This window comes from Pollicipes pollicipes, unplaced genomic scaffold (genome assembly GCF_011947565.3).
Source record: "Pollicipes pollicipes isolate AB1234 unplaced genomic scaffold, Ppol_2.1 Scaffold_7261;HRSCAF=8764_pilon_pilon_pilon, whole genome shotgun sequence".
Lineage (NCBI taxonomy): Eukaryota > Metazoa > Arthropoda > Thecostraca > Pollicipedomorpha > Pollicipedidae > Pollicipes > Pollicipes pollicipes.
This window is the reverse complement of record NW_023597054.1, coordinates 27,509,864-27,536,301: the sequence shown is the minus strand read 5'-3', so window position 1 is coordinate 27,536,301 and position 26,438 is coordinate 27,509,864. Positions and strand designations below refer to the sequence as shown.

The following is a 26,438-nucleotide window of genomic DNA, read 5'->3' as shown; positions in this document are numbered from 1 at the left end:
ATATGACGGTCGACTGGTGAAGGTCTTGCGAGGTACAAGAGAACCGTGGGCGCCGCCTGAATCGATTGATGGCGTGCTGTTGTGCATTTCGCTCGTGTCGCTCTGTGTGGGGCACCGGGAGCGGGTGTGATGTCGGGGCCCGTGTGCGTCGGACCAGCGGCGGGCGGGCGTCGCTCTGTGTGGGGCACCGGGAGCGGGTGTGATGTCGGGGCCCGTGTGCGTCGGACCAGCGGCGGGCGGGCGTCGCTCTGTGTGTGGCACTGGGAGCGGGTGTGATGTCGGGGCCTGTGTGCGTCGGACCAGCGGCGGGCAGGCGTCGCTCTGTGTGTGGCACCGGGAGCGGGTGTGATGTCGGGGCCCGTGTGCGTCGGACCAGCGGCGGGCGGGCGTCGCTCTGTGTGTGGCACCGGGAGCGGGTGTGATGTCGGGGCCCGTGTGCGTCGGATCAGCGGCGGGCAGGCGTCGCCGCCTGACAGGCGTGTCTGGACAGCTCGGCCGGTGGTCGGCCGGGGCGGCCGGACGTGCCTTATCTGTCACGCCGTCACGCGTGCCCGCCGTCACCGCCGCAGACTGTCACCGACGGCGGCGGCGGCGGCCGGGCGGGCGCCGGCCGCCGGCGCCGCGATGGTGTGCTGTTATCCCACAGGGACAGGGGCTTTGGTGCACAGGGGAACGGAGGACCGTCGCCTTCAGAGGAGCAGAGAGACTGTCGCCCTTCCGCCGTCTTTATAGGAACCGGCTGACGGTCCTTCTCTGAGAAACGGAGGCAGCTGGCTCAGTGTTTTCCTAAGAGGAGCTGAGAAAAGCATCCCGATGACTGGGAACTCTTTCGGTTGGCTTCAACTTGCGGTTTTCCATGACACCCTAACAAACATATATCGCTCCCACTCAGCACAACAATTGAGTGTGACTGGATACAGCAGTAGCCTGTTGGTCGCGACAAGCTCTTGAGTCGGGCTTTGCGGTGTGGCGGTGGTGCCGGGCACGCCTGAGTGGCCCGGCACGAGGACAGCCGTGCAGCGGGCCGCTATACAGCCGAGAGGGGTCCGTCGCCGGCCGGGCGCGGTGGCGGCGCCCCGGCGCGGTGGCGACGCACGCCCGGCGGGGCGCCGTAGTCGGCTATGAGATGGGCCCGCGCGTCTCACTCAACAGCGCAGTGGCCGCTGCAGCCCTCTGCGGCCCAAACAAACGTGTGAGGTAGCTTTGTCCAAACACTCGCCCCAGGCCGCGCCTGAGTTTTATAATGATGACGCCCTGTTTATCTGCCAGTGACACCGTCACTCATAAACATATGATAATGAATGATCGCCGCTGGTCGGTCGGCAGTTAAGTGTTGCAGCTTATCGGCGGGCTCGCCGCCGCTATCGACTGGCCTGACCTGGGCCGCCCCGCCGCCGGCGGCCGGCGCCGCCCCCTATTTATTTATCCCGGCGGCGCGGAGAACGCGGCGCGATTGTGCGCCACTAGTCGCCGCCGCCGCGGCTCGCGTTGGTGACGTCATGCGACCCTGCGGGGTCAGCAGTTCGGGACATGGCAGTCGTCTGCCTGCCACCGATAAAACGGAGCTAACGTTGCCAGCGCGTGGATTCCGCCTGCCAACCGAGCGCGTGCTGGTGCCAATTAAGCGGAGTCATGTCTTACAAGCGGAAAGACGCGCATTCTAAAGCATAGAATATGGAAAAAAACAGTAAGGCCTGCAACTTTTACATCTGCTTGAACATACGCTCCCTCTTCTTCACACCCCGCGTCATTCTCGACCCTCACCCCGCGGGGCCACGCCCGGCCTCGTTTCAAGTGACCGCGGGGGTACTGGTACCGCCAGCCGGCGGGGTGTGGCCCTCGGTCGCCAGTCACAGTTACCAGCCGGCGAGGTGTGGCCCTCGGTGGTCGCCAGTCACAGTTACCAGCCGGCGAGGTGTGGCCCTCAGTCGCCGATCATAATTACCGAGCCGGTGAGGTGTGGCCCTCAGTCGCCGATCATAATTACCAGCCGGTGAGGCGTGGCCCTCAGTCGCCGATCATAATTACCAGCCGGTGAGGTGTGGCCCGCGGTCGCCAGCCCTCGGTCGCCAGTCACGGTTACCAGCCGGCGAGGTGTGGCCCTCGGTCGCCAGTCACAGTTACCAGCCGGTGAGGTGTGGCCCTCGGTCGCCGATCACAATTACCAGCCGGTGAGGTATGGCCCGCGGTCGCCAGCCCTCGGCCGCCAGTCACAGTTACCAATCGGCCCCTCGGCTCTGCCCTGGTTGTGGGTCCTTCCCGGGCACTCCCAAGCATACCGACGTAGGGTTCATGCCGACAAGTCTTGACGACCGTGATGGACCAAGATGACCGAGCTAATGTCCTATCTCCTCTGCCTCTCGCCGCATATGTCTGAAGTGGTTAATCGTATTCGCGATATCTCTCTCCCCCCCCCCCCCGCCCATCCCCAATCTGACGAGCCCAAATGAACCAACATCCACATTGCTAGCTTCAGGAGCCGTCCAAAAATTACGTCACGCATCTTTCGACATCCCCTTCATCTTGGTTATCACTATATACGCCGGGCGAGAATATCTCCTCCTCCCGGTTACCCTGTTAGGAAATACTAACCCCTCCCTTCGATACACTTTGATTACGCTCCATAGAAACCCCTCCCTTCATACGTAACGAAATGAGTCGGGCGCGAATGGCTGAGACGTTGCCGAGAAGAACCCAACGGCCAAGAGACCCATGCATGGCTTTGACGAAAACAAACAAACGGCTTTGTTTGCCAGTGTTTGTTTCGGTTGAAACAAACACCCGCTCGTCCAAAGACCACGCACTCAGATATGAGCTATTCATTTCATGACGCTGCAAAATCATATTTTTGTGCTTGCTTTGAGGTTTGTTAGACTAAGATCAGCATCCAATGCTCCACGCTTGCATTTTACAAGGTCGAAATCCCCAGTTGCCATCTTCAAGGAAAAGCAAAATAATGGTATTGTACACAGCCCCCTCTAATGCACAGTATTAAGAGCGAAAGTGAGTTGGACGTGTTCATGAAATTAATTTTAATTGATGCGTTTCTTCGAATTGGCCCGCGAATGCCGCAACCGACATGAATATCAGGATCTTATTCAGATTTAGCCGGCACAAGTAGATTGCAGAGGCTTAAAGATCTCAATGTTAACTTGAGAAGTCGCAGGTTTTTCCGTACCCGACAAATGTACCATTTGATGCTCAACGGAGAATGCTATGGATTCATGTACACTGTGCTAGAAACACGGTTGTCGATTTGTATTCCTTCGTGAGCGCCCTCACCCTACCAATGCTGAGTTGCCCCCCCCCCCCTCCCAAAAAACGTTGGGCTGCCCCCAGTATTTTTGACTGGAATATTAAAAAACCAAGGAAAGTGTTGACCATTACAAAGAGGCGACCCTCTTTGATCCTTCCTCATGGCGGCGTCGTCATGGGGATGCAGCTGGGCAACTTAACTTGCAATCTTAATGTCATGTCCTCAATGGATTGGTAACTTGAGACATTGGGGTGAACCATTTTATAATTTGATTCTTTTTTCTGTCCCCTAAATGTAAGCCCAGACACTTTCTCCGCAGCCGAACATGATATCGACGCCACTAATTCTTCGGTCTCGTGGAGATTCACTTATTCCAAACGACATTTGGTATCAGATAAGACAGAAGTATTAGCCTTAATTCTCGGAAAAAAACCAGGAGAATGGAGATATGGTTGGGTTGCTATTTCGGCAACATGCCTTTATTGAAACAAATGAATAATGGTCCTCACTGATGCACCGAATAACTTACGGGACATTTGGTCTTAATGGTGGGCTGCGAAATGAACAATGTCCTCTTGCAGTTGAGACTCGAATCGCTTTACCGTAAGGTCTCATGATGAAACAAAATCGAGTAACAGAATATTTTCTTCTCTTGGTGGGGGAGGGATGCATCGTCAGTTCATAACATAGGTCCAGTCCAGCTACAAAATGAGAAACAATGCAGAAAGCAGAAATTTTGCTGGCACGATTTTCTTTTATCCGATTTCGTGCTGAACATAGTTTATTGTTAACACCCTGAGCCTATCATCCCACTATTGAAATACATCTTCAGCAGGTCCACTTTATCTCGGCCTCTTTACAACTAGCTCGAAAGTACCTTTACCCTACCATGAGACTTCGCGACTGTCGGCTGTCCTGTAACATGGCTGGCACTGTTAAGCCAAGGGTCAAACATCCCTCGTTGACAAGACGCGTACGAACGCTTATTCTCTAAGGCGAATATACCACTACGTGTTTTTCCACATCAAAAATGCGGTCAGCAGCATGCATGTGGTGGTCCTATTAAAAGCACATGCATTTCTACACCACAGGTACAACAAACTCATCCTCACCGCTGTGTGAACGGCGCGTTTCATTTATCCCGTTGAACCAGCTTCTTGACCTCAATCTCACACAACTATTGGTCAATGTGAATTGTTCATTATGAGTTGTCGAACGTAATTGCGTATTGCTGAGAATTGTTGATTATAATCATGTTGCTGATTACAATTTTTGATGCTATAACGTAGCTGAATTAACATTGTGATACGACGCCAAATTCAGACAGACATTGACTCTCGCTGCTTGCGATTTACGCAACAATTATAACTTAGGTAGAGCAACACTGTGAGATTGCTGAGACCTAAGTCCAAGGACAAAAAAGAGCAGATTGCGTAATTATTCCAAATGGCTTGGTCCCCAGCCCTCGTAACTGGGTCCGTTAAGGTAGCCGGATGTGTACCACCCAACAGAAACGAAACATATATGTTTGCCGTATAGAACATTGTACATACCACACGCATATAGAGCATTGTACACTAGAACACCCCCACCTTCGTAATATAAGGTCGTATTTACTCTCACAGCTGGATAACACGTGACAGCTGCGCACATTAACGATGAAGTAAACCTCACACGGCCAGAGCCGTTCAGATTCGCAAACGTCTGATATGTCAAACTGAAAAGCCCCGAAGGACGGGAATGACCAGTCATTCATGCCCAGCCCTGTCCCCGCCGCCCAACAACTAAAAATACGTGCCGCCGAGTACGGCCGTCATAAAATTGCGCCTTTGGCGTCCTAAGGCGGCCTCTCGAGGGCGCCTTTACCTTCCGATCAGAGAAAGCATGTCTTCCCCCCCCCCCCTCCCTGTCCTCTGGATCCGCCTGTGGGACCCCTGTGCTGCTTAAATTAAAACTATTTTTGAAGTGTACGAAAACAATATAAAAGGCCTTTCGCCAAAAAAAACTGGGGCAAATTTATTAATAAGAAAATGGGGTGGGGGATAGTTTGTCGGCTCTCAGCTCGCCCCTCGCCCTCATCATTTACAAAAATTAGCACCCCTGGCGGGCAATAATTCTGTTGTGACCTCTTTGACCGGATCGAATTTGGAGTATGCGAAAGCCGTGCACATGTGAATGATCTGTGCTCAAAATGAATGGACTGGTTTGAATTTAATGCTGAAATATCGATCCTTGAAGAGCCCTTCTGTGAGTGTTAGAAGCTCTGCCGTTGGCTGCAGCGGCAGCCGGTAAGACACGCACCGGTCAATCAGCATTAGTGTTCGCATACCAACACACAGAGAATGACACCAGCGCTGGCTGACGTCAAGTGAGATCAAACAGAGGAAGAGAGAGGATAGAGAGGAGAGAGAGATAGAGATAGAGAGAGAGATGAGAGAGAGAGGAGAGAGAAGAGAGAGGAGAGAGAGAGAGAGAGCGATAGGAGAGAGAGAGAAGAGAGAGAGAGAGGAGAGAGAGAGAGAGAGAGAGAGAGAGCTGGTCCTACGGGAGGAGAAATCTAGTTCAGTAAGGATTCTGAAGTATAGCATGAATAGCCTTAGTTCGCAAAACCCTGCTTTCAGGGGTCACTGCACAGCTCACAGCTGCCGGGTGAAGTCCCCAGCTCCTTCGCGTCCTTTTTCAGAATGACAGATAACTGGTGACTTAATGTGATCGTATTCCGTCAACATCCATCCCTGGCGCTTGCAGAGAGCGCACGTCCAGAATGCGTTACCAGGCTCAGCACCGTTCAGGTTCGCAGTTCCCAGTCAGACCCAGACAGAAATTGAGACTCGGTTTGCGCCGCCTACCTCCGCGCCAGCGGTGCGGAACAGCCGGCATTCCCTCGTTGGACTAGCCGGCAGAGTTCGCCAATGCCCCGCTCGTCAGGCCGGGGATATCAGGTGGTGTTGCTGAGGATATCAGGTGGTGTTGCCGGACTGACCGCGGCAGGCCGGCCGGCAGATACGGACCAGAGCCGCGCGATCTCTCCTGGGAGACAGCGGCCCCGCCGACGCCGCTTTTTGCCGGGCGCCTCTGACGGGCCCAGACGGATGTGTTATGAATGCCCGCTGACAGCAGGGCGGCCGTAACCTGGACGATATCGGAGCGGCAGCGGGCCGCATCGGACCACGGCCGTCCGGTGTGCTGTGCCGAGGCGCCGGCGTAAACAGCGCCGCCGACGGTATACCACCCAGGCTTCGGACAGCTCACTGTCTGGCGCCGCGTCAGGAGATGGGAGAGCAAGGCTTCGGACAGCTCACTGTCTGGCGCCGAGTCAGGAGATGGGAGAGCCAGGCTTCGGACAGCTCGCTATCTGGCGCTGTGTAATGAGACAGTTCTCAGGCTTTAGGCAGCTCAACATCTGGTGCCGCGTTATTAGACAGGAGATCCCTGACAATGCACACCGGCGCTTTAGGTGTACAGCAAATTCAAACTATTTCGTTATCCCATTGTGAAGACTATTTCTGGTATTGCAAGTTCGTTAGCCATGATAGCACCATACGTACGCGGGAATGAAATGTACTTATGTCACAGAGCGTAACCGTCCGGTTGGGCGTTTCCTCTCTTCTCTCTTTCCCAGAAACGGGGGGAGAAACGAGCATTTGGAGAAGAGTTCAAACCGAAAAGTGTTTTTAAATACATATAGATAAAAGCAACATTCATTTAAAATCAAAGTTAGCGGAGAAGAAACGCTTTCTTAAATTGGGATCTGGGTTACTCATACCTTGCCACCAATGATGTAGCCGTGCCCAGTTAAGAGAGAGCGTGCACCGAATGCTATTCTTAACAGCAACATATGAACGCATAAAGCCAAAAAATGAAAAAGGGTGCTACGCTCTATAATGCATCCATCCTAAGATTCTCTATTGAAGCACACTTATTGTCCCTTTGTGGGTGAACGCTGAGATAAATGTCCTTAAAATGTCCTACATTACTACATTTGCAACCGCGAAGTATGTTTGACAGATTCAGCCAATTCGATCTTCCCCATGGAGCGGCGTGCCATCGGAAAAACCACTCAAATCCTCTAAGAGTGAGAGCATGTTTGTTGGAAAGAACTTGACCAATGCTGAACATATCGGCCCATTGACGGTAAGAAAGACGCAGTGAAGACCCCGGTTTTCATGTCATCGCAAGTCCAAAATGCCGACAGTGAAGTATACCGTGGCTTAAAGGGATCGCACCTATCCAAAACGATTTCATGGTGAATTTTTTTGAACGCAGAAAACCGCCATCTTTAAAACCTGAGTTGCGATCCAAACCAGTGAAGAGCAAATGTAGCATTGCCATTTGTGCTCTGAGGTTCAGAGCACTGTGAAGTAATGCTGTGGGTATACGTGCTCCGTGTGTTCCCCACTGCCTGCATGGACCTCGGGCCCGCGCTGAAGGCCCGTATTCGCTCAGACATGCTGCAGGGTACAGAGCGAGCACCTGGCCAAAAGATGCCTATCGCCTGAATGAAGAGATGTCGCAGCTCTGCACGCATGCACCTCGGAATCCATTTCCAGTCATCCATGAGGCCTGGCCTGAACTGTGCGGTCAAGGGATTCTAAAACGGGCAAAACGCGTCTCAGATTAACACTCCTGTTGGTCCAGCCGGTCGTGCTGTACACATAGCATTACTTTTCCAAACTTTTACGAAAGATAAAACGTGTTTGAGATGTCGCTGCATCTCAGTCGACTCTGTTTGCTGGCAATGAGCAGACTGTGCTTTGAAGGCAGGCAGGCGACCATAGGATTTGATGATTCTGTGGAAATGGATGCTTTCCGCTTGTCAAGACAATGTACAGTTAGAAAACTTTGCCACGATAGAGTCGGAAAGTGATTTGAGTTATCCAGCCGCTTTTAATTGTGTTGATTTTACAACTTCCCCTCAGGATGTATGTGATACCCAAACCTACGCTGGTTTGACCTCAATTTTTGGGAGCCCGTGGCAGCTGGTTTAGTCAATGCATTGAACTATCGGTTTTCCAGTTTAAGATGGTGGAGCCGTTTCTTAAATGCCAGCGCATAGCCATGTGACCAAGGAGTCCAGCACTGCCTGTTTTGGTTTATTGAGGTCAACAGGCGGCAGTGTGATTGGCGCTTAAGTGTGGCCGACAGGCCACTTGAATGCAATGAAAATTATAATATTTCTCGGATGGAAAATGGTCCGGTGGATACGCACAAGGTAGTGCATTTTTTTGCTATGCAGAGAGGCGTGCCAAGTCCTGGGAGACAGATACAGCTTTGCGCTCCATCCCCCTTTTTATATTCTTTTTACCTCGAATTTATGAAAAAATATATCTTAAATTGCACTGCAAGTCGCATGATAACAGACGACTGTTGACAAGTGTGATTTTCCTGGCTATATTTAGGATATTTAGGGTGAAGGAATCACATGTCATTCCACAGACTTGCTAGATACTCCTGGACCGAGGATATATTCAAAGGCTGTTCTTTTAATACTATGAGGGAATGACCTATTTACACCTTTCGGATCAGTAGCGATGTTTCTCACTTGCAACGCAACCAATTTAACAGTAACGCTGCACTGGGTTTGTTTTAAATTAATATTAAAAAAATAACTCGTTATAATAAAGGATTTAGCCTACTGACAAATCACTTAAAACCTGCCGACAAGTCGTTTTTTGCAACATAAACAGATAATTCTGACACCTACCCCTAGCACCAATGTCCTCCTCCTCCTGCCAATAATTCCCCCTTAAAACCAATTTCCACTGCACAGGCATTTATTTTCCACAAACAGCATCCCTTTGCCCGTTTCTACCTTAGGACTTACCTAGGTTGGGCTAGAGCCCTCTTACTCGTGTCGTGGGCTAGGCGGCGTGGAGGTAGTAAGTACCCCTCGCCATTTGATCACGAATGAAACTGGGGCCGCAAAATATTAAAAGGTAGTACGTAGCCATGTGTACAAGGAATCCAGGAGTCGGAAAGACCACAAAAGACCGCGACAAACGTTGATGTGTGGCCAGCCCTCGAGCGCGAGTGACCGGCGGCAAGCATCGATGTGTGGCTAGCGGTCGAGCGCGAGTGGCCGGCGACAAACATCGATGTGTGGCTAGCGGTCGAGCGCGAGTGACCGGCGGCAAGCATCGATGTGTGGCTAGCGGTCGAGCGCGAGTGGCCGGCGACAAACATCGATGTGTGGCTAGCGGTCGAGCGCGAGTGGTCGGCGGCAAACGTCGATGTGTGGCTAGCGCTCGAGTGCGAGTGACCGGTGACAAACGTCGATGTGTGGCTAGCACTTGAGCGCAAGGGACCTGCGGCAAACGCCCATGCTCTTTCTCCAGTGCGATTCTCTGCTCTCCTCTTGCATGAACGGTGTCGATCTGGCGCCGCTACGGCGTCGGTTCCCCGAGATCGGGGTGCGGCTCCAAACCTTGTCCAACGACGTCTCCATGATGAAGGACTCCCTCCCATGGCGACCAAAAGAAGAGGTCATGTTCTGTGTAACTTCCATCGTTGTCGAAAGTTCATTAAATGCCTTGTACGTTAATACGTCAATGAGTATGTAACCGAGTAAATTTAAACAATCCTACTTTACTTTCTGTTACGGAAAGCTGCGTGCATTTGTGTTACGTGTATGTTAAGATGAGCAAGGACGTCTTTAAAACGCTGGCGGCCGAACTAGACCTGGCTCCTGTCCTCCTAAGCCGAACCAGACCTGGCTCCTGTCCTCCTAAGCCGAACCGGACCTGGCTCTTGCCCTTGTATGCCGAACCATACTTGGCTCCTGTCCTCCTAAGCCGAACCGGACCTGGCTCCTGCTCTTGTAAGCCGAACCAGACCTGGCTCCTGTCCTCCTATCCTAAGCCGAACCGGACCTGGCTCCTGCCCTCCTAAGCCGAACCATACCTGTCTCCTGTCCTAAGCCGAACCAGACCTAGCTCCTGTCCCTGTAAGCCGAACCATACCTGGTTCTTGTCCTCCTAAGCCGAACCAGACCTAGCTCCTGTCCTCATAGGCCGAACCAGACCTGGTTCCTGTCCTCCCGAGCCGAACCAGACCCAGCTCCTGTCCTCATAGGCCGAACCAGACCTGGTTCCTGTCCTCCCGAGCCGAACCAGACCTAGCTGCTGTCCCTCTAGTATGGCTAGTCCATGTTATCAGCTGTTCGGGAAGTTTTCACGCACACTGACACATGCCACGCTATCGTAGATGAAAAATATCAAGGGGTGATTACTCCGGCAATGGAGTATTCCCTTTGGGATCATTATTGCGATACATTGGCGAAACATGCTTTGTAAGTAATAGTAATACATAAGTCGTATGGATGTTGCTCATTCATACTTTGGATCTCAAAGAAAGACTGGTAGTTTATTCCTTTTCGCTGTTGCTCCGTTGTCTACATCCATATTTTCTTTACTTCTTAATGACAGGCTATGACTGAGTTGCATCAATATAGTTTCGGTTTACGCTTATGGAACAAATAACGTGCTATTTCGGTCTTAGTGTCCAAGGCCTTCTTTAATTAAATGCCCAGTGTAAGTAATAGTATGACAGGCTATGACCCTCAACCCGATTACAGGCACTGATATGAAGAGTGAACGAAATGCCGTTATATAATTCAAAGCAGTTTTGATATCTATGTTATCCGCCTTAGCATATTTGAAGGCCATAGGTATATTCATTTTGACGCAGTGTTTCAGGTTTACTTTTGTAACATTTTCCCCCTGTCTTTGCCTTTATGCTCACAACTCGTGTTGTACTTTGAATCATGATTAATTAATTTCAATGAGTTATTTTTATTAAATTTCAATTTCAATTTCAATTAATTTCAATTTCGAAATAATTATCTGACTGAGCGTTTTGGTAATACACATCGATGATTGGCTGACATCTAGTTTTACACGGCATTCTTTAGTACATCAAAAACATTTTTTATGGTACAGAGACCCAATATGCCAAAATTGATTCGCAGGGTGCATTAAATCGTTGCATGACGAGTGTGTGTCTAAGGACAATAAGAGCCATCCTAGACCGGAACGGGCTTGGGGTAACTTATGCGCATTATTCAAAATATCAAAGTATCCACAAGGATTCTTTTAAGAAACGTCATCCGCAAAAAGGTGCCAAAAGTTATCGTGGGCAAGTCCCAATCAAGCAATCCCAATTTCAAATTCGAAATTGCAATGTATTTATTCGTTGTAATTGCCCACATGCCTTGATTTGGCAGACATGCTACACTAATAAGACGTTGTGTGCAGAGCGAGGCGAGTGAGAACATAAAGTACATGTTAAATTTCAGGCGATGAAACCGGTTAATTGTTATAATGCAATGTTCCGGTGACCATGACTTAAATATTGCAGAAAACGTAAAACTATTGGCAAATATTGTTTGTAAGGAAGAAGGTCACTCGACTGCACGGTATTGATGGCACAACCCCTCTCGGCTTGGCGACAGCGTGTTGTCTTCAACACCGGGCCCCATAAAGCTGGCATTGGTCATTCGCTGGTCTAAACGACACACCCACGGGTTAGACCTTTTGGAGGTCGCGTAGTGTTCTGAGAACGATACGGTCCTCTACGCTGTGCAGTGGGTTTCACATTTTTACCTGCTCTGTTTTTCCCCGACATCAATCGTTGAAACGCAGCAAAATGTGTAACACCTACTACTGCGTTCAGCTGCATTGCCTACGTGTACATTGGCTGCATCTGCACTACTGGCTGCTTACTGCACATTGACCTATTCAGTTCGCAATTTTATCACAAGCTTATGTTCGACCGGCCACGAAAATTGCATACACGCTGTTTACCGCCCGGTAAATGATTGTCACATGCATAACGAAAGTAATTACACAAACGACCGCGTCCCTCTTGACTTCGGTTCCATTTTAATGACGAAATCGTGAAGAATTTGAGGTCAGCAATTTCATATAGTATAGCTCCGCTCACAGTGAGGAAGAAACCCAATACTGTAGCTAACTACTGTACAACAAAACCTGGTCGTGGCAGGTGCCACTTCGCGGGTGACTGTGTGCCTTTGATTGTCCAAAATTTATCTGCTAGGCCGGGGATTCGGGCGCAACAGCGTTGGCGGTCCTGAAGGATAAGACATTTTAGTAGACGCTGATCGCATGAAAATACCCCACCAAGAGCACTTTCGTGCCAGTACCTAACCGCCTTATCCATATGCGCCTGCGATGGATAAACGACGAAAGAAACCATGGTACGGCAGTTAAATAAAATCACCAGGGGCGAGGGCACTCATGAAAGCGTCCTTGATCAATGGGCATACCCTTACACGGCACCTAGTGCTGTCAGAGCGTTAACCAGCCCACCCTGTCTCTTAGCAAGCAAATGCTTCCCAAAAATGCAGCATAAAGAATTGCTTGCAAGTAACGCAAAGCATCCAGACCTAATTAAATATACGTGCTCACACAGGAAATAATAGTCCGATTAGGGATCTTTTTAACAAATGGCTTGGAGACTCCTGCCCTCGTAGGCTCGTGACACGCTGTTGGGAAAACCTGCCAGTCAGTCGCATGCGAAGGCTCAGAATGTCGAGCTGAAGACTGGCTATTCGATCGATGTTCTTCCGACCATTCGTGGGGCGGCTGAGACCAAACCTAATGAGCTGACTTGCATTGTAAGTGTAAAGCTCAATATGAACAAAATACCTATTTCTTTGCCTCTGGTTTCCTTCGTAGGATATGGCTGTACTATTTCCGCGCCTTTTTGTGCTATTAATGCTATGGCATTGTAAAGATCCGGAGTCACGTATCCACGTAATGCGTTTTGATCCCTTCATATCCCTGCGAGAGCTTCGCGACGCTGAAGGGGGTCCCACCTTTTTTGCACCTTTCGCCTGCTGTTACATCAGACGCGTACGATTTAATCAGGAGCATCAGTTTTCTCGAAATCCTTCTGAAAAGCTCGGAATTTCGATTTGAAGTAGCCGACCATAAGGGAGAAAACTCATTTAACCCCCTGCTAACCACTATGAAAATAATACATTTCTTTGGCCTTGCTTTTCCAGCGTGTGTGTTCTGTAATGTTTGTGACACGATAACGCGTCAAAATGTTTGCGTAATAATTGCTACCGTATATTGCTAATTTGAAATCTGTGAAGACGAACAAATATGTGCACATGAAGTTATAATCCATGGAATTCAGATAACCGTAATACTACGGCACTGATTTCTCCACTGTGGCTTTTACCACAGAAGCTCTTTTCGAGGCGCACTTCGGCTTTGAGAATGAAAGTATCTCATGATCCATGTGACACTTCTTCAAACTTTAAGCCATGCGCTTCTCGGTAACAGGCCCTTGCCCGCTAGGTCAAGCGCAAACGTTCTTTCATTCGCACCAGCAGAGGTGCGCACGGTAGTGTCATGACGACACTGGTCGCGGCTGCATGGAAGAAGCGTGGTGCTGTTACCAATCGTCGACAGCGTAATTTGGACTAAAAAACAATTGAGATTGATATCTTCATTATGTATTGACGGTGCTGCAGTGGCGCTACCCAGTGCTGTTATTACACGTAACCAGTCGTGAAGTTTCACAAGAACACGTTTTTTTAAAATATGGCCCAAAGGTGGACACTCTTTAAGAAGCTTGTTTTTACAGTTTCTTTTAAAATTCTACCTAGTTTTTAATTGTTTCCTCCCTGCTCTTTAAATGTACAAGTATTGGGTAGCCAAGTTATGTTTTCGCAAAATAAGTTGAGGACTTAGCAGTGAAAATGACTGAACCTTCACCGAATAGATAGAAGATGGGTTTCTCCGCGGCCCAATTTCTTCCCAAAATTTGGCCTGGGGTCGCTAAATAAGCATGGAGTTGACGTCAACCACATCCCCGTCCTCTGTCAATCAAATGCAACACAACTCATCGCTTCTAATGGGCCTAGTAACTCTCCCCTACTACAACGCTGACAACGTCGGTGCCTTTACCACCCTGCTGACAGCAAGCCGACTCAGTAGGTAAGAGAACAGTGCCGGAACTCCCCCAATGATACCGGATCTTGCGTTCCTTCTAAACACGGCATATTTACTAACCCAGTGCTGTTTTGTAGCACTTGATTAACGTCTGGCTGGTGCTGCCGGCCGACTGTCATCTTCATGTTTAACACTGCTTTTAGCTGTGCTCTCCTTGCATTTAGCTGTATTGCTAGCTTTAGTCAATACTACGGCCAATTACGAACTGTAACCCTTCATGTTGTGCTTTGCACCCAATTGTTCTGGCTCATTTCATAGATCGGGGCAGAGGGTATCGCGAATCATTGCTTTATTTCGTAAGATGATAATAACAAAGGTTACGAAGCGTCCTGAAGTTACAGCAGTAACAGTCCTGGTCAACTCTTCGTAGCTTGCGGATGAGAGCATTAAAAAGGGCTTTCCCCATTCAAAGGTGAACGTAGTGAACGGAAGACACAAGCATTGTTTTAGTAGGTGTGTTTGTGCGTAATAAAAATGTGGGTAAAACTTGCGTCAAAAGTAAAAAAATAGGCCTTTTGATGGCCCAAGGTCGAAAGCCCGGTGTAGCAGGCAACAGATGGTGTTGATCGTTTCAAATGTAATTACTGACATGTATTCGATTCCCTTCTTATAACATCTCTCACCTCGAAAATGCCCCACAATGCTCATAGCGCATGACAATTACAAGTGGTGTATTGGTAAATACCTAATTCGCATTTTTGCGCCTCAGTTTTGAACAATTTGCACCGAAAAAATACGGTGTGCTAGAATTGACGGCAATTATCTCACAAGACAGTAACTTACGCATAAGCACTTCCTCTGCAAGCATGTAAAACGTAGTAGCACGGTGCTACCAGACAGAAGCCAAATAATTTCGGATTATGTTTCGCTGGCGGACATTCCAACAAATTGCTAATACCTTTCAACAGGCCTTCACATCATAAACTCGCCCGCATTTTGGGTTGAACTTTTCATAAATGTTGCATATCATTGTATTGATATCTCTGCATTCTAGTGATCATGGTCCTTTACACACGCCATTGTTATCTATAAGCCATTTCACAAATTTTTGCGGTTGAGATGTGTCTGTCAATTACCAAGTACAAGAAAACGGACCAGGAGCGGACCACGTCGTCATCTTGTCAATGCTAAACCTAAAGGGACCAAAACGCGTGCAAGTCAGGTACGACTAAAGTAAGCGCACAAATCATACGTAGTTCTCAAATTTTGGAGGATGCGCGGGTCCGCAGTGCGTGCGCGCTTCTGTTGCTGCCTGGCAAACGGCACCACCTCGTTGTGGATATTCTGTATGACTGCTTTCCAGCGTTGTAGTACGGATTGTGTTGACTGAAGGCGGCGATAAGGAGTTGATCTAATGCGCTGTGATTACATATTCGTAAGTATTCATTAATAAAGGAAGGAATATCTGAAACCAATGTTCCGAACCGCAACCCGTTTCATAAAGAGGAGATTATTTTTACCTCTGGCTGTCCGAAGTTATTTTGTGATAATTCCCTACTTCCTACGACGGTTTCATAAACCTCCGAATTAAATCGTAAGATTTTGAAGTAGGAGTAATCTCAATGGCGAGGCACGCGTTCGTTTCCATGGCTACGCTGTTGTCGCTTTGGACCCGGGAGTTTTGGATGTTTATAATACATGCAGAAGCATCGCTCAAGCGACATGACAGATGTCGTCATTCATGAGTTAATTCGGTAATGAGTTTGTAATTTGCATGACGAAAAATTGTTAGAGCAATACCGATAACCTTTTTATTTCGCTGAAATTCAGACATACATTTTTTCGTCATTATTCCCCTACCCGCACAACTAAACAAAGCTGTTTGGTACGTGTGTTCACACCCTGAGCTCCCCTGTACTACGTTTCCAGGCAATATGCACCCAAGCGACAAAAGTTCTCTGAAATAATTGACTTTATCATTCCCAAGTTTTGCGTTTTGTGGACTTATGTCATGTCTGCCCGTGTAATAGAAAGAACAAATGATCCCGCGAAGCCCGCGACACGTGGGAAATAGTTATGTTTTCATACCGGCCTGCAGCCTCATCCACCGCACTTCTTGGCATATGGTCGTGATGCCTACAAAGCTGTGACACGATTTACAGTTATATTCATTTTCCTACATATACGTACAACGTCCGTCCTGCGCATTGCTTCATGGCTCAACAATTCCTCACTGCATGTTGATTCTCGGCCTATAAGTCGTGTTGCTCCGCTCCTGCATGGCCATGCGCCGGCCCCTATATGATTTCCATTGCTGATTGTGCGAGGCAGAGCATCTTTTTATTTTATTTCATTTTCGAAGTGAATGTCTGCTCAGTGGTCAAACCAGCTGCATTTAGGAGATCCGCTGGATGCTTGGTGAAGTACGGAGTAACTCCTTACTTGAAATTTCCTCGAAGTGGTAGAATATTACGGATGTACGAGTATATAGTTACTCCTCACTCTATGTAACCGGATTCGGGGTAAAAGTTTAAGGAATTTTCTCCATACGTTAAGACCGTACGTCTTTTTCTCACCATGGAACTGGTTACAGAGCGGGAGCGCGATCAAAACTTCGCCATGAAGGATGCGCCCCGAAGTCGTCACAGACTGTTCAGCCGCATTCGGGTGTCATGCGGTACAGCATACCTGACCAGGTAATGCGAGAACGTCGGCTGCCGTACGGCGCTGTTCGGTGACCCCTTCAGCGCCGTGTTTCTCGGCGTTGTTAGGCATCGCATTATAAGTACCTGCATTATGACGACACCTCGGGCCGTGCTCGCATTGAGACGGTCATTATGGCATTATGGCAGGCCGTTCATACAACGCGATTCATTGCTCCAGTGCAACATCCATTTCTTTTCGCTGCCAATTTCATTTAGCATGTGTAGGTCCTGTTCGTCCTTCTCGTTAATGTCAAATTTGCCTTTAACTATGAGACAGCTTTGAAAAGTGTGCAGCTGTGGAATGTTACGACCAATTGCTAGTAAAAGAGAATAGTAAGCTCGTCCTAATATTTTACTGATATTGTCATGCTGTTGGACGTCGGCGAAGCTGGAAACGACTAGTTATATGCCCACTTCAGTTTCACCTGGATTCATCAGTCGGAAACCATCTGGTATGTATAGGATTGGTGCAACGTACAATTCCAGTAACCTCTAAACTCTACAACCTGACACGCATAGAAGATATAGGATACTTATGAAGCAGTGGGTGATGTAATTGGGGAAAACGAGTTTTTGGCCCTAGCCTATCTTCGGGTGCGGGGAGCGAACGGGGAACAGGCGGAGGAGATAAAAAGAGAAAGGGAAGTTGAAGAATCCACTACGCAGCTGTGGAGTCGATGCGTTGCTGGCAAGTGGTGGATCGGTTGGCTTCACTACAGGGGCGTGGGACGAGAATCTGTCCTATATCTTTTGAGAGATTTGACATTACACCTACGCGTTGTGTGGCAATGAACGTGTTATAATTCGGTGTCACACATGACTGAAACCCCATGTCAGGGTCCCAGGTGCTCTCCAGAAAAGTTGGGAGCCGGGAGGGGGCAGCTGCTTCCATCTTCGGAAAAGATGGCATTAGCCGTTTCCATGAAGGATTCATGAACAGAAGCTTTTAAAGCTTTTAAACTCTTTCTATGAAACTTTAGTATACATTCAACACTCTGAAAGGGAGAACATTGTTTTTAGGCTATCCCATTCACATGCAATAGGTTTATGACATGTATTCAAATAAGAATAAGTTTGTTACATTTATCGAGACCCGTCATATAATTTCTTCAGCGCACGCCTTCAGTTCACCCAAAATTATTGGAACATACTAGGCCTGGCAATCAGCGATACGACTCGATCGAACACGTTGGATGCTGCCTGTGTTATTGTGGCTTACATCTGTGCTGTGTGTAGCAAGGCAGGCTTTGAGGCTCATTTCATTCAAAAATCATGCATCTTGGGTCATGCTAAGGCATGTAAGCCCTGCAAGCTACGAGTGTACTGCAAGCAAGCTCTGTAAGCACTGTATGTAAACTATGTAATTACTGCATGCCTAATAACAGAGACGCTTCGAAGACATAGGGGTATGTTTGGTCAGACCTGCGTCAGAGATGCCATCAAATGTTGGTTCGTGTTGTTTTGAAAACTTTTGGTATGAAGAGACCTGGCATCATACCTGTCCATAGGAGCGCGATCTTGTGTATAGCCAGCTGACCACAAGTTTGTTAAATTATGCGTTTTAACAAAAATGATTTAAATCACCGCAGAACATTTCTAGCCGAAAATCACTTATAAGAGGTGTGTGATCAGTAAATAAACGCTGAAAAAGTTTTTAAAAAGTTGCAAAAAAGTTTTACACTCCAGTCCTTCCTGAAAACGGCTTTTGTAAACTTGAAATGTTGAACAATGCTAAAAAGGTGAGTTATGGCTTCCATATTACGTAACAACGCAACTTATAATTGTCATTTTTGACGAACAAAACTACGCTTGATCTGATCAACTCCTTGCCTCTCCGTCTGAAAATATCGGGACCAAAAGTTCGTACTTTCCGATTTTATCATCTTAATCTTCATTTACATCCTGCGGCATCTTTTAGACAGGGCAGTAACAGAACCTCCTACTCGCAGGATACCGCAGTTGAATTTAAAAGGATTCGATTTTTCAAACTCGATTTAGTTCATTATTCATGGAGCTGATCAGACATATGCCTGGAGCCCAGAACAGATTCCAGGATCCCATTAACATGGAACCTTGTTTATTGCATACTGCAGCAAATATTATGAAAAAGACATGATGTAGATCGCAGGCTGTACTTGTTTGGATATCACGATTAAGGATCGCTAGGCGTGATGTTGTCTATGCGCATTATGCTGCAAACACTTTGAAAATGCAACATTTGTATTACGCGCCTTATGGTTTACAAGGTGTTGTTTCCTTTTATTTTAAATGTTCTACCCCCCCCCCCCCCCCGCCCCGTTCAGGTTTGGCCCTCCAATTGCGCCCTCACCTCCCCCATGATAGTAAAGGCCCTAATATTTTTGTCTGGAATATTATAGTAATCATACATAGTCAGACACGCGCATGAGTTACTGAGAGAATGGCACAGCCCCCAGGCAGCTGTGCCAATGCGCATTAAGCCTGAAAAGTAACTGCCTATTCCTATATCCAACTACCTATTCATGTGAGTACATACATTCAGCATTCCTTCTCATCGAGCCGCTCAGAACCACTACCAAGCAATACAGTGATCTGTAGCGTCTGACTACCAAGAGAAACCTCGTTTAGCTGATGGAATCGGCAGACATAAGACCGATCTGAAACGCCTTTATGCGCCGGCTCGACACCCCTACACCGGTGGCCTGTAAATGTGCGCCTTCCGTGAAGCTAACGGCACGTGCATGGCGCGCCGTCACTGGTGGGCTTCATGACAAGCACTGAGATGAGTCCTGCGAGCCGTCCTTGCCGCCGGTGGACCGTCAATACGTGACATCCCCGGTGGTGCCGGGTGCCACCTGCCTGTGCCACCCGAACTTCTGATATCCCTGGACTGGCGGAGCGCGTGGCGTCTGCTCTCTCGTGCCCTAACGAGCTGTGCCACCGTCCGCGCTGGTCGAGCGTCTGATATTCCTGGACTGACGGAGCGTGTGGCGTCTGCTCTCTCGTGCCCTAACGAGCTGTGCCACCGTCCGCGCTAGTCGAGCGTCTGATATCCCTGGACTGGCGGAGTGTGTGGCGCCCGCTCTCTGCTGCCCTAGCGAGCTGTGCTTGCGCCTGCGCCAGCCGAGCTCCTGATATCCCTGGACTGGAGGAGTGCGTGGCGCCTGCTCCCTCGTGCCCTAAAAAGACGTGCTTTGAAACGGATCCGAGGGGGCATTGGTATGAAGAGGGAAGGGGGTAGACTTCCTTAGCGTCTACGCGGGGCCCCGCGAGGAGGGTACAGTGGCGATGCTTCGCAAAACTGGCTAGAGCCTCAGAAATACACTGGGCTAACAAGAGCCTGAACGTGTCCCAAACGCACTCCAGTAACCTACCACATGATTGTCTTTAATAAATACTTTTTATGAAATAGCTTCGAGAGCATAGCAATAATTTGTATACGGGGCCCGATCATACCTTGAGGAGGCCCCATCTCACTGTAGGCGGGCGAAACATGAATCCCCCGTTACAAAACTCTGGATGCGTCACTGTCATTCTGGAAAGCAGTGTAGTGCACAGTCTGCGCAACGTTTCGGGTACAGGTGCAGCGTCTATCCCTCTCGGCGCTGGTGAGCCGTGCATCGCGCGCGGTCCCCGCTGGTGCACCATGACACGGCGTCTCCCCGAGCAGTGCGAGCCCACCCTAGCACCGCGCCGGTGGTGAGTGGTGCCTCTGGCGCCATGACTGGCAATTGCAGTGTGGCGTCGCCACAACAGCTTGTACTGGAATCAGCATATTCTGTGTTTTGGTACAAAAAATGCATGTTCTGGCAGCCTTGCAGTACCTTCTGTATGTGCTCTCCGCCCATGTTCGGTGCGAATGGGTCACGTTGTGCACACAGTTCGGTGTCTCGTCAAGTTATGCTCTGCCTGTTCTCAGCCCTGTTGATAGGCCGCACACTGCGAACAATGCCCTCTGGCTGCGTGTGCCTACACTCAGCAGCGTGCGCGCAAAATGGCTGCGGTGCGATTCCGATGCCAAGCATATGCCATGTATTGCCAAGTATTGCCTAGCGTAGGCCATATACGTGCAATACTTTTTGTTGACAGTTAAACATTTAAGGCATGCACGCAAAACATAAGAGGACCGAGAACATGCGATGCTGCTTTGCCACGCATGACATGGCGCACCGGCGGCGCGCTAAGCTCATTCCCCACAGTTCAGTGAGCATTCTTGAACTTGCCCCTTCCATTATTTAACTGTGCGTAAGCTCTTGCCTGGGGTTACGTTATTAGGTTGCAAAGTGCGTGCTCTGCACTGCGCCGGTGACCGCGCAACGTGAGCTTCACTTCGCCCTGTTCCCCACGCCGTGAAGCGCGTGCGCCTCCCCGCGCCGACCGGCCCGCAGGCCGTGTGTGCTCCGCTCAGTTGTGGTCGGCCGTGAAGTGCGCGCCTTGCGCTGCGCTGATGGACCTAGCAGTGCCCCGCGCGGGTCGGCCGTCACGTGCGCGTGTTGCCGGGGGACCCGTCGGTGTTTTAGCCCGGTGGGCCGCGTGCGTGCGTGCTCCTGTCGCGCCCCCGTGCCGCTACACTCTGATCTGCGGCGGTGCCTGCACGAGACGGGCTCACCTCTTCCTGACGCTGGTGGACCGTGAATGGAGCCCGCTGCCCTGCGCTGGCGGATCGTACAGCGCCTGCTGACCTCAGCGCTGGTGCTATGGCGCCGAGGGGGCACGAACAGAAGCATAATGGCACGCATTACACGGCCAGCCTCTAGCGCGCTGAAGGGCTGGCCGTGTAGTGCGTGCCCTGCTCGGCGTTGGAGAGCCGCGTGGTGCGAGCCGTCATGAGCGCCGACGGGAGACGCGGCGCCGCGCCCTGACTCGCGCTGGTGGGCCGTGCCGTGCCCTAACTCGCTCTGGCGGGCCGTGCCATGCCCTGACCTGCTCTGGCGGGCCACGCAGTGCCCTGATCCGCTCTGGTGAGCCGTGCCGTGCCCTGACTCGCTCTGGCGGGCCGTGCAGTGTCCTGACTCGCTCTGGTGTGCCGTGCCGTGCCCTGACTCGCTCTGGTGTGCCGTGCCGTGCCCTGACCCGCTCTGGCGGGCCGTGCCGTGCCCTGACCTGCTCTGGCGGACCACGTAGTGCCCTGAGCCGCTCTGGCGGGCCGTGCCGGGGCCGCGGCCCGCCGTCAGTGGCCCCCCAGCCGTCCAGCCCTGTGTTGACAGTCGGTTTTTGTCGGCCCATCGAGGCCCACACCGGAAGTGTCCAGATGACACGGGGAAGGTAAAAAGACAGTCCAAACAAACAGCCATCGCTTAGCTCGCCACCCCGTGTCTTCTTTTTAAATGGTGATCTGTGATCTGCCCCGGCCCGGCTCATGTGAATGTTTGCTTGGACATCCGCGATGTTATCCTTTCGACATTGTGCCCATTTGTTCACTCTCAAGCCAGCACGTTTTATAAGTGACGTCGGACGTATCGGTCCGTCACCAAAGTGGGGTTGTTTCGTGAATTGCTCTTTTTGCGTGACAGGAAAGCACAGACTCGATCAACGAATTCAGCTTGAGTCCTAGTATTTTCCACGCACCAGCCCGTTGACACGGAGTGCGCGTGATTCTTTACGGCTGATGCTATTGGGCAGCTGGTCTGGTGGTACGAATCCGCATCACGTGAGCACCAGTTGCTGTTTTATCCTAAGCTGTTGTATGTAGCCCGTAGCCCCCAATCTGGTACGTATGTTGGTCCATCGTCGCATCATACTAACCTTCAATGTTGCGCAACGTGGAGTTGCAGCCGGCCCAGTCTGTGTAGCAGCAGTCCTGCGGCGTCGGTCCGGCCGGCCCCGGGGCCGGGGCTGGGGTCAGCTCGGCCCCACACGGGGTCACGCCGGTTGCCGAGAAGGCGCCGCCACCGGGCGGGGTGGCCGACATCGCTTCCGACGCTGTGCGCGCGGCGAGGGCGGCGCTCGGCGAGCTCAGGTGGCTGGCCGCCTCGTCCCATGCGTGCCGGCGTCAGTAGCCGCACGCCGCCGCCATCCGCCGCCGCCGCCGTCCGCCGCCTCCTCGGGCCGGTCAGGCGGCCACGCGTCTCCGCAGACCGAGCGCCCACAAAAACCGCTCGAATCACCCGCGGCGAGGGCGGCACCACTAATAAAACGCACCTATCATCGCGGCGGCAGCACGGGGCTCATGAAATGTTCACACGTCGCCAGCGGCCGTTAATGCCTCTCGACACGAACGGCCGACCCACTGAAAGGCGCCGTCCGTCGTCACGGGCCGGCGCCCGATGGGCGGGGCCGGCCGGCACGCCGCCAATGGACGCGCGTCCGCCGACGACGACAGCAGCCAATCAGCGCCCGCCGTGCGGCCGCCGGGGGCGGGGCTGCCGAGCGCGTCACTCGTCGCCGTCGGAGCAACAAACTCATAACTCGGCCCAAACAGCAGATAACGGGCAGGGGAGGCGGCGCCCTCACCCCGCCCTGGAGGGTGACGAGGGAGGCCGCCAGCCCGCTCCGCTGTCACCGGCATGTAACTGCCGGCTGGGTCCCCTCGAAACTCCCAGCTCACCAGCGATGGGGCCGCTGGTCAGCGAGGAGCGGACGTTCCGGAAACCGAACTGCCGACGCATAGCCGGCTATTCATTTTTTGTAGTCGCTTTGCAGCCACACGATAGTCTGGAAACCTGGAAAGGAGGCCACTTTTATTGAACTGTATTGTGGTAGGTACCGTCGGAGTTTTTCTTGATAAGACTACCATGTCAGAAATGGTAGAGATTAATTTTGGAATCGCACCCATTATCCAGTGTTATATTTTAGTTATGATTACTTGACCTATTATCAGCGTTAAATTCATTCTCTAGTGTTATAGTTCACAGCTCGTACAACAGTTCGGAGATATAATCCACAGTATTATAAAATGGTCCGGAGATAGTCTCCAAAGTTTTGGGGCAACATTTCGTTTAATCTAAAAGGAGCCGCACAAGAGATTGTACGATTTTCCAAAAGGCTTTTTCAAACCCAGTAACGAAACATATTTGTTGTCTGTGGGCCGTAATATGAACTTTGCGCCCGAGTACAGGCTGGGCGATGTGTTTTTTGCGTCACGGCAAAGCCCCCTGTCATTGTCCGTGCGTCTGCAGCATGAGTTTCAATGACCCGGCTCAAAGGCCGCACCGATCAGGCGGTGGGCGGAGACTGTGCTCTGACCCTAGCGGTGGCCTCCATCCCAGCAAAATATCTAGATTGCAGTGAGGTATAAGAGAAAAGTTTTGTGCTCCCTTGCCATGCTTTTTAACAGTAATTCTTCAAAGTAAAGAAAAAATCGTCCAGGATTCGTCCAAAAGCTAATTCTGGCCGCCTTTTCACCACCTCTGCTCCGCGCTGCAGTCGTCATGGTGAAGTCCCGAGACGGCGCCACAACAATGCTGATCACGGTAATTCAATGCAGGCACACGGGCATACACGCCCGCGTGAATAAACACCGAGGAACACACTGGAAAAACGGGCAAGATGTTTTGAGCATACTTGTATTAACTGCATGGAGTATTGCCCAAACCAGTTCCATAGAACGCCAATATTTTGGCTTCCGCTTGCCATGCAATACTAAGAAGACGGTTGGCAATGCTAAGCAGGCTTGTAAATAGATGAGCTGGCTTTTCATTAGCATGCTGGTATTCAAAGCATTCTTGTGTAGGCTGGTATTGAAAAGCGGTCACCATCAGTTTACAGATGTATTTATAAACGAACATCAACCTATGTAAAATAACGTTAGAGATGATTGGCAGCGTTCTGTAAGCTCATGAACAGATAAGCTGTGTTTTTATTAGCATGCTGCCAGGCAAAGCACACTTGTCTAGGCTGACATTGAAAGCAGTCGTCATTGGTTAACAGGTTTATATGTAAACGAATTAGAACCTACGGAATGCAAGATCTATACACTGCTATCAACCCGCATATAGAGGGTTTAAACTATGGACTATTATCTACTATCACCAACTAACTATCTATATATTATCACCGATCATAAAACACAAATGGGCGTTCAGCAGCAGAGTAGAACGGAGTCGCCAGCTCGAGTCGCTCCAAAATAGCACACTTCTGAGAACCTTTTGTCTGAGTAAAAGTATGGTCCTTCATTCATACAGATTCGTTTACACAGAAAACACGTTTAGCAACTTTATCCACCAACCACAATTGTCAAAACAGCGCGCCAGCTGGTGTCGACGGCCGCTCCGCAGGTGCGTCGCTTCATCAAAGGATCGCTGTCCGAGAGGAGGCGCCCGCGTGGTCAGCTGGCCAGGCCGGGCCGGCTCAGTCCGCGTCTGAGGACGGCCGGGTTAGGCACGGCAGCCGTCCCCTGTCTCACCGCGCATCCGGGCCCGGCCCCGGCACGTGCTCCCTCCTCCGGCTCCGGCACACGCACCCTCCCCGGCACGGCACACGCACCCTCCCCGGTACGGCGCGCCCACCCGGCCCTGGCACGGCGCGCCCACCCGGCCCTGGCACGGCACGCGCAACCGGTCCCGACACGGCACGCCCACTCGTCCTCCGCACGGCACCCACACCCAGCCCCGGCACGTGCTCCCTCCTCCGGCTCCGGCACACGCACTCTCCCCGGCACGGTACGCCCACTCGGCCCCGGCGCGACACTCGCACCCGGCCCGGGCACGGCAGGCCCACGGCCCCGGCGCGACACTCACACCCGGCCCGGGCACGGCACGCCCACTCGGCCCCGCGACACTCGCACCCGGCCCGGCACGGCACGCCCACTCGGCCCCGGCGCGACACTCGCACCCGGCCCGGGCACGGCACGCCCACTCGGCCCCGGCGCGACACTCACCCGGCCCGGCACGACGCACGCCACTCGGCCCCGGCGCGACACGCACCCGGCCCGGCCACGACGGCACGCTCACTCGGTCCCGGCGCGACACTCGCACCCGGCCCGGGCACGGCACGCTCACTCGGCCCCGGCGCGACACTCGTACCCGGCCCGGGCACGGCACGCGCTACCGTCGGATCCGCTCTACTGGCTCCGGCGGAGGTCGAGCCCACGCCAGGCGCCCGCGGCGTGATGAAAGCGAGTTCTGGACGGCCGACGCTGCGCATGGCGCGGGCACCGTCGCCGGTGGCTGTCAGCGACGCGGCGGAGCTAGGTGACAATGTGACGTCAGGCAAGATAGTGTCGCACTGGGAGCTATAGTTGGTAGTATCTTAAAGCAAATGTTTCACATTTGAAGATATTGAAACAGGTATTAGATACGATCAAACCAGCTCACATGGCTATTGGCGTGCTTTTAAGTGGAAAAGACTGCTCTAAATAGTACAATTCTCTGTCAAGTAAATGTGCTCCTCAATGCGTCGTGGACTAGTTACGTCGTTGTACCTTGCACATCATTGATTGAGAGCGAATCGACGGTCATTATATGTGGAAGTTGCGCTCACGAACGCCAAATAAGAACGCCTCGACACTTATATTTTTTTGGCATTGATCGCTGCATGGCTGATGGAATGGCAGGATTTACATGGCATTATGACGTTGTGAATGCCAAGGTGACTGTGAAATACTCCCTCCCCCAATGTACCTTCCCCTATTTTTTT

The 26,438-nt window shown here is 51.1% G+C and overlaps 1 protein-coding gene across 1 annotated transcript in view; it reads right to left on the bottom strand.

Annotated features, from left to right (window-relative positions):
• Positions 1 to 22,792, bottom strand: part of LOC119111259 (T-box transcription factor TBX10) — a 41,918-nt gene extending 19,126 nt beyond the window's left edge. The window contains exon 1 of the mRNA XM_037235081.1: positions 22,608 to 22,792. Coding sequence (XP_037090976.1) covers positions 22,608 to 22,773 — 166 coding nt within the window. The 5' untranslated portion in view covers positions 22,774 to 22,792. The remainder of the gene's footprint in view (positions 1 to 22,607) is intronic.
• Positions 22,793 to 26,438: the final 3,646 nt, after the last annotated feature.